Source organism: Eumetopias jubatus, unplaced genomic scaffold (genome assembly GCF_037043125.1).
Source record: "Eumetopias jubatus isolate StellerSeaLion01/CBP00866 unplaced genomic scaffold, mEumJub1_p1.0 scaffold_4, whole genome shotgun sequence".
NCBI classification, from domain to species: Eukaryota; Metazoa; Chordata; class Mammalia; order Carnivora; family Otariidae; genus Eumetopias; species Eumetopias jubatus.
In genome coordinates, this window is record NW_028274810.1 from 157,132,919 (window position 1) to 157,145,364 (window position 12,446).

Here is a 12,446-nt window from a genome sequence, read left to right on the forward strand (position 1 = left end):
AGTTTTGATGCACCTGAGCATAGATAATCTGCTCCTTGTGCACCGCGGAAACTTCCATGGCATACTATCTGGTCTCTTTACATGTTATCCTGGTCTCTGATGGGCGAATTCCAATACAGCTCTAGATCAATGTGTCCACCTCCACCATATGCATCCCAAACAGGAAAAGACTGTGGGAAGCTATATTTCAGAGATTTTCTGAAAAAACTCCAGAGACTGTAGATGTCTGTAAGAACAATCTGTGTATGTTTGTAGGAGAAGGAGCTGGGAGAATGCAACCATAATAGTGGTTTCCAGGCTTGGCTCAACAGCCTTGGAAAACACTGCATTTATTGGCCTACCCTGGGTAAACAGAATCAGACTCTGGGATGAGCCTTCTTGCCTCACTCTAGGTTATTTTTTTTTTCCTAATGACATTATTTTATTAATCATTTACTGGTTCATGTGAAAGAAAGCTCCTCTCATATCAATCTTTAGTTGAAGGTCTGAGATCTAAGATTTCACTTAACTTCCTTCCATAATTCCCTTATCTTTTTCCATAAGCAAATATTTCCTGTCTTACAACTTTCTTTGACACATTTTTCCACTGGTATATTTAGACTGAATTTATGTTGTGACATTTAAAAATTTTATGTCATAATTAATTACTACAGCACATTTATGAAAGGAAGAATTTTGCTCCCTAATTTATATTAAGAAGAGATACACACTTTAAATGTATCAATATTTCTTTCCATTTAAAAAATTTAAATGACAATTATTAGTTTTCATCATAAAAATTCAAAACAATTACCTGTACTCATCTTGTTTAATAGCTTATTCCATTCACAATTTTTGTTTTTTTCCTCTCCATTATAAAAATATCTTTTGGTTTCCACATGTAACTCAAAGAATGCCCTGTTAAAGTGGAGTTTTTTCTCTGAACTTCTTCAGAGCTCTCATATTAAAAGTCTTGAGCATTGTAAATGAGTATACCTTCCACATTAAAACTCTTTGGAGCATTGTAAATGAGTATACCTTCCACATCTGTAATAAAAGCTAACGTTTATGAACAATTATGTGCCGAAAACAGTGCTAAGTACGTGATCTAAATTATCTTATTTAATCTCCATATCACAAATTAGAACCCAAAGCCTGGGGGTTCAAGTAATTGCCTAAACCAATACTTGTAAGTGTCAGACCCTGCAACGGGAAGAGCAACTTCTAGAAGTACCTATTAACAAGTGCTTTGAGACACTGGCAGACAATGGACTGAAGTATGCAATATTTAGCACTGATCTATTCATTAATATGCTTTTTATTGCACATAGAATTAAAATTAATGTGAGGTGTGCAGGGTCCTAGAAAAACTTAATGTTATGGACTTGCAGGTCAACTCATACCAAAGACCATATACCATGCATTAATTCCTTTTGATAAGTGACAGAATTGAGAGTCACAAATTTGAATAATGGTTCTCTATTAGACTACCTTGCCCGGTAGTCTCATATGTGTCCACTATGTTCACAATCATCCTATCCTCTTAACTAAGAGAGACTCATCCAGACTTTAGACAATTTTATTTAAAATAATTTTCTTGGGAGAAAAGGGAGAAATTCAGCTATATATTAAAGTATCCAGTCCACAGAACCATTTGGGTTGCATGTTTCACCCTTTACGTTTAAGACCCATCTAAGGAACAGCAGTATCTTCCTACTGCCATGCCAGTTTTCCCATTTTGGGTATTTGCTGAGTTAGATGTCATTCTTTTTTGGAAACTTTTCTTCATGGCTCCAATTCGAAGTTTTAAACTCCTGATACATTTAAAACAAAGATTACTTAGAGTCTGGCCTTGTAAAATAGAGGTATGAATTAAAAAATGAATTCCATCTCAAAGAAGTTGGGAGAACAGGAAATGCTGCCAAGAAACTGCCTTAAGTGAGGCATGAAGAGAAGCTATTTCAGCCCTCTTGACTTAAGGGCAGAACACATATGCATTCAAAATAAAAGATTTCTTCAGGCTTAAAGATTTTTAACAATAGGAGCTGATGATCAGTGAAGGAAAGAAGCATGCTCTAACGATTTTTTTGGACCAGATCTACTTGACCTTTCATTTTCTCAAAAAATCCTCCAATAAAGCATCTACTCCATTTTTTCTCTCCCAGCATCCCTAACAATTATTTTCATTCTCATGATTCAACTGGCTTTCTCAAATGCTTTTGTGAGGAGTAGAAAGGGGAAAGGGAACCATGTTGCTCAAGGAGTGACAGAAATATTCAAGGACTGTGAATGAAGTAATAAAAGAAAACTAATGCGATCCTTTAAAAATCTACCCCATCCCATGTTTCTGGTCATTAAGCATGAGTATAATGGCTGCTTGTACATGATTTTTTTCCCCATCAACTATGACATGATTGCCTTTAAGCTATCATATCTTCCGGCACTTTTTGATACTTTACAACATCAACCATAATGCTGAGCATGCAAAAGTCCCCTAATGAGACATTTTAATATGTTAGTCAAAGGATTATTTGGTAGATCAAATAACAACTTTGCTGATTCTTAATTAGCAGAATGCCTGAAAATAGTACATGTGTATTCTTGTCAACAATATATTATTATTAGAACATGTATTGTGACTTGGGATACTACCAGAGGAGGCAAGTGTTGGTTTTAGTTAATCTGTTTCATGGTTCCTCAGCTTTGTGTTCGGAGACGGAAGCAAAGGAGAAAAGATAGATACAGATCTTGAAGACAGATATAGGAAAAAAGGGAGAAGAAACATTAGGGTAGATTAAGAGGAATGAGTAGACAGACTAGATATAGTGAAGCTGCAGTTCAGAGGAATCTGTAAGACCAATCTGGGCATTATCTTTGCATGACGAAAATATAGAAAATTACCGTATACCTTGTTTGATTTTTTTAGAGGATACAGGCTTTTATATGCATTCATTTGCTGAATTTCCAAGGTCATGAAATAGCTTTGTGAACATTCTGGTTAAGCCTTTATAAAACATAGATAACAATGTTGCTGAGGATGTGACGCATCCAATGATATGGGATGACTTTGAATATGGAATTATATGACTGATAATACCATCCCAGAAGACCTTGTTAAAAATCGATGAAAGAACTGAGATTTAAAATATTTACACATATACTCACCCAACAGACAGGAAAGGCTCCTTTGACTCAAGTCTATGAAAAAAATATGAAAAATTAATTTTAATATAACAATTTGCTATATACTTAAAATTGCTTTTATAGGAATCTGACAAAATTATTATACTTGTTTGGGTGAAAATGTATACATTAGCACTAATAAAAAGCTATAAATAATATATGAAGATCTAATCTGGGCTGATTCAAATTCTGGCTGGCTTAATGCAGGAGCTAATGAGAGAGACTTGGAATGGGAATGTACCATTTAAATGAGACATTAAGATAATAATACTGTTAGTTTAATTCTGATTTGCACTCTCTATATCCTCTTTTCTTTTTTTACAGTAATTTGTAGAAGTGTGGATATATCTATTTGTAGTTGTAGTGGTAAAGAAATTTATTATGTATTTAGTTACATATTGGTTGAGTAATTGATTTCGGGTAAATATTCTGTAACAAAGAGAGAAACAGTATGACATTCATTGTCATTTACCATCAGTAGCACATTTGGGAGTTGTGGGGGGGAGTTAGGTCATAGATTAGGAGCTTAATGCCTCCTCTTAATGTCTCCTAAGAACCACAAATTTTTTTTATACCTCCTGAGGAATTCTAATTCTGAAACCTCTGATTAATTGTGGCATCTTGAGCTAAGCAACTTAAAAAACTTTCTGGGAATTACTTTTCTCATTGTAAAACAGGCTAGGAATGCTTCCAGTTAATTTTCTTATTTCATAAATTAATTTCTTTGCAAAAAGCAAATCAATCAGGAAATTTTCCACTTCTAAATATTCCCTAATTAATAATTAAGGGGATCAATTGGTAGGTGTATATTGGCCACTTCATTTTTATATGTTTCTTGACATATGATTATGGTTTAAATGTAAGCAAATATTAAAGACATTTTTATCTGAATCCTGGTGTTTAAGATGATGTAATGAGCACTGGGTATTCTATGCAACTGATGAATTACTAAATTCTACCTCTGAAACTAATAAAAAAAAAGCTCAGACTTTGGGGATGTACATTTATATAATCTTTTCCTTTTCTGAATTCTGATTTTATTTGCACCTCCCTGTAAATTCTTTGCCATATTGTGTGTTTGTTGTGCCCATATATTTATGATATGAATAAGCAAACAGAACTAAGGGAAAAAAGTTGAAGATAAACAATGAAATATATTTGGATATGCTTGTTTTATAAGACATGACCAGTTCTAAGGGATCAAAAGAAGTTACCTTGAAGAAATGAGGGGGATTCTATATAATGTGATGCAGGCGACCGTTGACTTATTTGGATCATCAACATCCTGACACTGTCACTTCTCCCTTACTTTCTACTCCGCAACACTTAATAAACGGTTTCCTGCTGCCTACAGTGTCCTCCTAGCCTCTCACTGCTGCCTATTTCTTCGTGGCATCGACTAATCCAGTAAAAGAAAACTGAATATCTTGACTCCTCTCTCTTTTTCATCTTCCACATCGCAATTAGCAATGTCCTGTCAGTTTCTCCTTTATGTGACTTTCACATCTCCCTCTTCACTCCGTTCCCAGGTGAATTCTCATCACCTACTCCAGCTTAGCTGGTCTCTCCAAATGTAAATTCTTTGTTCATAGTTGCTCCAACTTCACCCGGTTTCACACTATAGCTTCCTTCAATGCCCCCACTCATATCATTTGTTTAATGACTGCATGCTGTTGCTTTCATTCAAGGTATCATAAACATGAATAAAAGAAAGACCCACCATCTTGCCTTTCCCTGTGCAATTACTAAAACACAGAATGTATTTGGAATAGTATTTACTTATTGAGTTTCCTTTTTTTCCCCCCCTTCAGACAAGCCGTTGTTGGACTGGAGCATGGAGGGACATATGTTGCCCTTCTGACACGAGTGGTTAAGATGGTTAGTCCCACTAACTAGTTAATTGCCTCCTTCTGCTTCTACCACTTCACTCCCTTCAACTATTTCCTCCTAAATGTTCAAGAGAAGAATTCAGGGAAAAATTCAAAATTTTCAAAATGATACGGGCTTGAGATTCTGATTGATGTTCTATAAACCAGGGGTTGGCAAACCCTGGTCTACAGGACAATTCTTGCTCACCATCTGATTTTGTATAACCCACAAACTAAGAATGGCTTTTACATTTGTCTTTTATTTGAATATTGTTGACTCATAATGTTACACAGTAGTTTCAGGTGTACAACATAGTGATTGATTTCAACATCTCTATGGTTATGCTACGCTCACAAGTGGACATTTTTTAAATGAAAAATATCAAAAAAGAATAATATTTTGTGACATGTGAAAATTATATGAAATTCAAATTTCAGAGCCCATACATGAAGTTTATTGGGACACCGTCAGGTTTATTCATTTACATATTGTTTCAGGCTGCTTTTGTGCTACAGCTGCAGGATGATAAGTTGTAACAGGGACCACATATCCACAATTTGAAAATATTTACTATATGGCCTTTACAGAAAAACTATGCCAATGCATGACCTATGATTATCTTGTTGGAAGAACTGGAAACAACCTTTCAAAATAGGCACTCTTTATTTTAATACATATCAAGATACTGTTTCAGAATTAGAAGCTCAGAATAATTTGAATTCCCTCTCTACATCACCAATTCTCTGCACCTACAACGGACAGATCAACTCCCCTACAATGCTATTTTCATATCACCATCTTGACAATTTTGATAATCACAGGATGATGCCCAAATTTTTCAGTGTGTCACTTGAAAGCTTGTCACAAACATGACTCATGCTAATGTTTTACGTTGCTCTTTCTCACTTCTCTTACCAACCGCTTTATTCCAGGAAATTTGTCTATTTATTACCTAAACATATCTTTGCTTTGGTTTCTTGAAGCATTCTATTTCTATACCAGAATACGATTTTTTTCTTTCTTTTCCTATGCATTATCTATTTATCTTATTTAAGATCTTATGATCTTATTTATCTATTTATCTTAGTTTATCTAACTCCTTTATAATGCTAATCCTGACACTTCCTCTTACAGGGACAGTCCTGTCACTAAGCTTCCATGACTTATTATCTCCATTACGATGACATATTCTCAGGACAAGAGTCTTGGGTTAAATGGCTAGCTTCAAGTCTTAAGACTGGTAAGAATGTTAACCTTGCAAGTCTACTTAGACAAGAAGCTCCTGAAAGTTCTGTGTTAAATCTTCTAATGGCCCAGGGGAGGTGCTGGCTGATGCTCTATGAGCTGAACAGAAAAGAAAGATCATTATCCATTAGTCATCTTAAGCCACTGAAGATGAGCCCTAGCTACCTGGAGCCCCCAAATATTTTCCGTGGTGACACAGACAGGGAAATCTGTGAGGAGCCACCATCAGGCAATCCTGTCTCATGTCTCACCTTCAAAACAATGACACATAGAAGGAAGTGATAACTGGCCTACATTGAACGATGCTCTGTTTTGTAACCAACTGCCCAATCATGGTTTCATTGCACAGACTTAACTTCCCTAACCTTGAGTCGATTCAGAGATTTTTACATCTTTTCTCATTAATTATAGAGCCAGCATCATAGCCGACTTAAGAGGCTGTTGTGAAGAATATTAGATTATGTACTTAGAGCAACTAACACAGTTCCTGGTACAAAGTACACTGTGATGGTCAAGACTATGCCAAAGATAGGTTGTTAGTTCTAAGAGCTGAAACTGCCTGAATACATGAAAAGCTCACTTTTGCAATTTTAGTCCTCAAAAGTGAAAAAAATGTAAAAGAAGAAAATTACCAGGAGAAACATCCCTTTGGAGAAAATTGTTTATCAATGTAATCCTTAGAAACAGATGACTACATTGTGATATGCCCAGAAAGAACTTTTTCTGAGTTTTTTTTTTTTAACAAGGTAATTGTTTTGTGAAAAAAAGGATTGATTTTTATCATTCCTAAGATTTACTTTTAACATGAACTGGGTAGTGAATTTAATAATAGTTCATTCAGGATCTGCTAGAATGAAGAGTAGAGTAAGATAAACAAACCGTAGCCTTCAGAAAAATAGGCACAGTAAAGAGATAAAATAGAATGCAAAATGAAGATATTTGGAGCTAACGGATTTATAACTTTTTGTATTTAACAAAAAATCGAAGCTGTATTTACTAAAGGCATTATTAAAAATGCTTTATAAACACTGATTTATTTAAGCATCATGATATTCTCTGAGACAGATTTCATCTTACAGATGAGGAAACTGATACTCAGAAGTGCCGAGTGTCTTGCCTAAGGTCACATAGCTGTAAAGTGGCTGAGCTAGGATGTGAGTTTAGGCATGCTGGCTCTAAAGTCCACGTGCTAATGTCTTGCCTTGTATATTGCCTTTCATCAGTTTATTTTGTTTATTTTGTTTCTACGTGCCTTATGGCACTGTCACATTTCCTTTCTTTATAATTTCTATACTTTACTGAGAAATCTAATCTGGTCTCACGTGTTGTCCGCATGCTGGATATTTCCAAACTTTTGTCTCTAGTGTCACTCTATATATGATGTGTGGCTGTATCTGCCCAACCATACATCTCCAATTTTAGGTACCTTCAACTTAACATGTCCCAAACTAAATATTGCCTGCCTCCCTTATTCTGTTCTTCTTTATCCCTAACTCAATGGCCCAATCAGCCACTCAGGTGACCAAACTAGAAAGATCATAATCTTTCTCTTTGACTTCTTTCCAATGACACTCACTTTCAGTAGGTCCTCCTAGTTCTGCTGTTTTCTATTGCCAAAAGTCGTTTTAGTTCTTTACTTACCTCTCAATTCTTATTATTACAGTTCAAGTGATCATTGGCCTTTAGGTGGGCTATTGGAATAATCTCCCTAATGACCCTCCTTCCTCAGTATTTCTTTGGAATAGCCGTGTCTACAGGCAGAATCATCTTTCTAAAATAGCTATTGTACAAATATGATCCTGTAATTCCCCTCATTACACATCTCTGAGTGCTTCTAGGAAGTATTTTTTCATAAGACACCGTAAGTTGGTTAGGAGAGCTTCATAACACTTCATCATGATGTATGAAACATTCCCAGTGTATTTTCCAAGTTCCCTATAAAGACACTATACTCCTTGAAGGTCAGAACTCACTTTATTTCAAGTACCTAGAATCATGCCTACTTCTTTAGGAGGCTCTTAGTAATGATTCTGTCAAATAACCTTCCCCTGCGCCTTACTCCTCTACCCCTACTTCCATCATTTACCTACAGAGTAAAGTCCAAACCCTTTAATAGAACTAAAAGTTCATTCACAATCTTCTAGTACCTTCCCAGCCCTTGTCTTCTACACACTTCAGCCTACAAATTCTATGCTCCAGCCCAGCTGAGCCACCTGCTCACCGTCAGGGTGGCATCCTGCTTTCTCACTCTCCGTGCTTGGGCATATATTGTGTTTTTGCAGAAATGACTTCAGCTACCTTGTTTTTGTAAAGCTAGTGGGTTTTTTATGACTCCAAAGTGACTTTTAAGTATGTTCCCCTACGATATTTATATGGTTTTGCAGTAAAAATTGCAGCAACACCATTTACTACCATTGGATCTATTCTCTTTAGCAATGGCAACCTAAGCCTGACCTACGTTTAAGATGGAAGCTCCAAAGTGCTTAAGGATGCAGTTTTTAGAATCAGACAACCCGATTCTAGTTCTGACTCTAATAATCTTCTGGCTGTGTGGTCTTGAAAAAGTAAGGCATTTTTCTTTGTGCCTCAATTATCTCATCTGCAAAATGGGGTAATAATAGATCTAATTCTTAGGGCTGTTGTGAGAATTGGATAAGTAAATAAATAGATAACAAAAATAAAATAAATAAATAAATGGATAGATAAGTAGTTGATAAACTTCTGCCATCACTATTATTATTGTTTTTTATCCATGAGTGCTCTGATTGTTCCTACATTCATGGCCAGTTAACAGTTCTAGCGAGTTCAGGTTGGGGAACGGGTTGGTGTAGCTGTTATGTAACAGTGAACCATGTGGGGCTGTTGGTGAAGGTACGCAACAGATGGAAATGTATGCCTGGAACTTAGACAAGATATTGGGGCTGGAAATACAGATTTTTAAGAGTCATGTCATCAAAGCAGGATTAGTATATGACATCAAAGGAGACAATGGGGGCCCCCAGAGAGAACGTGTAGAGTAGGAGGAAAAGGATCGAGGAGAGATATCTAGGCTCACTAGCAGGCCTTTAGGTGTAGGTGCAAAGTTAAGAAAGGGACACGATGGTGGTCCATGTCATTGTGAGTTAACGCTTAGCTGACCAATTGTGTATTATTTATGGAATAATGTGACATGCCATTTTACAAATAGCTTAATAGCTTTTTTTTGAATTACAGGAATCTTATTTTGATATTTAAAATTTAGTCTACCTGTCATCATTAATCATTTGTAATCTAAACACATCCACATGACATTTTCATCATTCTAAGGCCTTCTGATTTAAACAGGCTTTTTTTTCCCCCAAGGTAAGTGATTAAATGTGAGCAAAAGATGATGATTTTGATCAGAGCTAAGCACTTGTAAGGCAATTCATAGACATCTTCCTTTACTGACCATTTTGCATACTAAAATATAACACGATTCTATCAGTATTCTTAAAAATTCATCTATTGCCAGAAAATTTAAAAGCAAATAAAAGTCTTCCTTATGTAGTAGGGGCAGGCTGTTCATCGGTAATTGCAGGTGTATTCTCTGGCATTCAGTAAAAATCAGAATCTGTCTGTAGTACTTACCTTGGCTATTCTCCTCTCCTCACTTTAAGAGAAAATACGGAAGCAAAAGCAGCCCAGGTTTCTGTGCTGGCCCCCCATGGCCTAGATGCCTAGAAGCTCTTGCCTGGAAAGCAAGAGGCTTGTTAGGAAAAACACACCATGTTGGTGCATGGCACCGGAGAAAGACTGGCCTGCACAGGCACCAACCTCCTCACCTCCATCTGCCTGATGAACTTCTGAGTATGACTCATCAGTTAGTGTCTTTGGTCGAACAAGAGCTCAAGATATTTTTGGCACTCACAGTGCATCAACCATAGCCCTTTCCCAGGTGTGGCTCCTACAAGGGTATAGAGTTATTACAGATGCACAGAGGTTATCCCGAGTATAACCTTTTATGGTTTCCTGTCAACCACATTGAGAACTTTGTGGCAAAGCAGGGCTCTGGGTGAGACTGTGATGGGACAGTCTGAGATAGCTAAGAGCGGGAGCAATCATTTCCTTAAAAGCTTGTACGCTCTAAAGCTGAGAGGTCAAATAGGTCTTCATTTCTGTGTCAATTCTGACTAATTGATGGTGGCTGCTGGGAAGAAAGTGTTGATAAGAATTCTAAAATCTATTCAGGCCTCAGGGTGTAAGATGGTTGTAATTAACCTATGTGTGCCACAGAAATATAAAAGGAAAGGAGAAGAATGTTGTGCAAATACGTATTTACCAACTGTGTGCTAATAATAGGTGGTACAGAAATTTGCTCAGACTTATGAAAGGAATAAAGAGGTAGAGAGTCTGCAGCAGAACCCAGATTTCCAGACATGTAGTCCATATGCCAATATGTGCAAATAATCTCATGTACTTAATGCCTCATATATGATAATAGCCAGTACTTTTAATATTTTTCATGCTATTTAAGCATCTTAACACATTTAATCTTCATAACTTCCCTGTGAAGTTCGTACAATTATCTTCTCTATTGTATACATAGGAAATTGAGGCAGAGAGGGATTGAGTAACTTTCCCAAAATTTTAAAAAGCTAAAAAAGTCATACAGCAGGATGATAATTCAGGCAGTCTGGTGAAGACCTTATAGTATATTTGTCTCACTTACCAGTATATCATTCACTGGCCATTAGAGGAGTGTCAAATTCACCTCAGTGCTGAAGAAAGCCAGGCTCCTTCAGTCCTATTGTGAGATCTGTCTACAATGGATTCCATTTCTCTGGACTAAAAAGCAGCTTTCCCCTCAATTTCCTGTGATACCTTTTTGCAAGGGCTTTCATGCTCGATGGAAATTTCTGCTTAAAGCTATCATCAGACCTCTTGGTAAGTTCCATTTGCAGTTACCACCATCTGTGCTCCTAACTCCAGGGACAGCTTAATGGACGGCTGTGGGATCAACCAAGAATCTCAGTGGCAGTTTGGGCACTCACAATCATGACTTTTACCACATTGGAAATTGAGGCTGCAGGGCTCATCTCCCTCGCACAGGCTGTAATGTATCTTCACAACTCTGTCAAGAGGATCGAGCTGCCGTGGGAGGAAGGGACATGAAGTATAAAGAAGAAACTCACAGCCAGAAAGATGATCAACCATTGGCAGATTCTCCTGGGAAACTTGCAATGCCAGTTGCCCCAGGGGTAAGTCTAGGGGTAGGAGTGGTAGATATTTGGCCAAGGCAGAGTATAGAGTCTCACCCTCACTCCACTCTGACTCCAGAATTAACCTCCCCACACCTCACATGGGAAGGGAGTGCACACAACTGTGTGGGATCTTCCCATTCAAATAAGAAGAATGGGGTGCCTGGGTGGCTCAGTCGTTGAGCGTCTACCTTCAGCTCAGGTCATGATCCCAGGGTCCTGGGATCGAGCCTGGCATCAGGCTCCCTGCTCAGCGGGAAGCCTGCTTTTCCCTCTCCCACTCCCCCTGCTTGTGTTCCTGCTCTCGCTATCTCTGTCTCTTTCAAATAAATAAATAAAATCTTAAAAAAAAATAAGAAAAACGAGTTTCTGAAAAGAGATACTTTCAAACTCCATTATTTTCATGTTGGAAGATTTGCTCATCTCCGTTCCAAACCTGTGTAGTGAAAGGAGGGAGATTTCAGAAAAAAAATAGCGAGGAGCTGCTCATCTTTCAATTGTTTTATTTAGTTACTTGCTAATAACTGTTAAATCCTACAGAGAAACGGTGTGTCTGCCAAGCGCGCAGACTGGGAAAGCAGGTAATCAGTCACAGAGTTATCCAGTTTCAAATCTCAATCCTCCGTCCTGCTCTTTGCAGCATTATGATGTCATTTATCTTTTTCCTCCATTTGAAATGAAGAGATCGGATGCAATACAACGTCTTTCAATTGCCAGTCATAATAAGTTCTACAGAGTGTGCATGGCGCTAAAAGACATAAAGCAGGTATTCACAGGCCAGCCCCCATAGGCTGAGAGGAACAGTGGGCTTTTGTCCTCAGGTGCCTCCCACCATCCCTCTCTCCCGTCCACACGCTGCATCCAGGCCCCACACTCTCAGACCCACTCAGTTCCCAGGGGCAGCCTCATCCCCTCCTCTGCCTTCTCTTAGTAAAATGCCAGAAACTCATT

At 37.5% G+C, this 12,446-nt stretch overlaps 1 protein-coding gene across 1 annotated transcript in view; it reads right to left on the reverse strand.

Annotated features, from left to right (window-relative positions):
- The window catches only part of RALYL (RALY RNA binding protein like), a 325,277-nt gene that overhangs the window by 66,932 nt on the left and 245,899 nt on the right, over positions 1 to 12,446 (reverse strand). Inside the window, 1 exon segment of the mRNA XM_028113154.2 lies at positions 3,145 to 3,177. Within this exon segment, the coding sequence (XP_027968955.2) occupies positions 3,145 to 3,177 (33 nt within the window).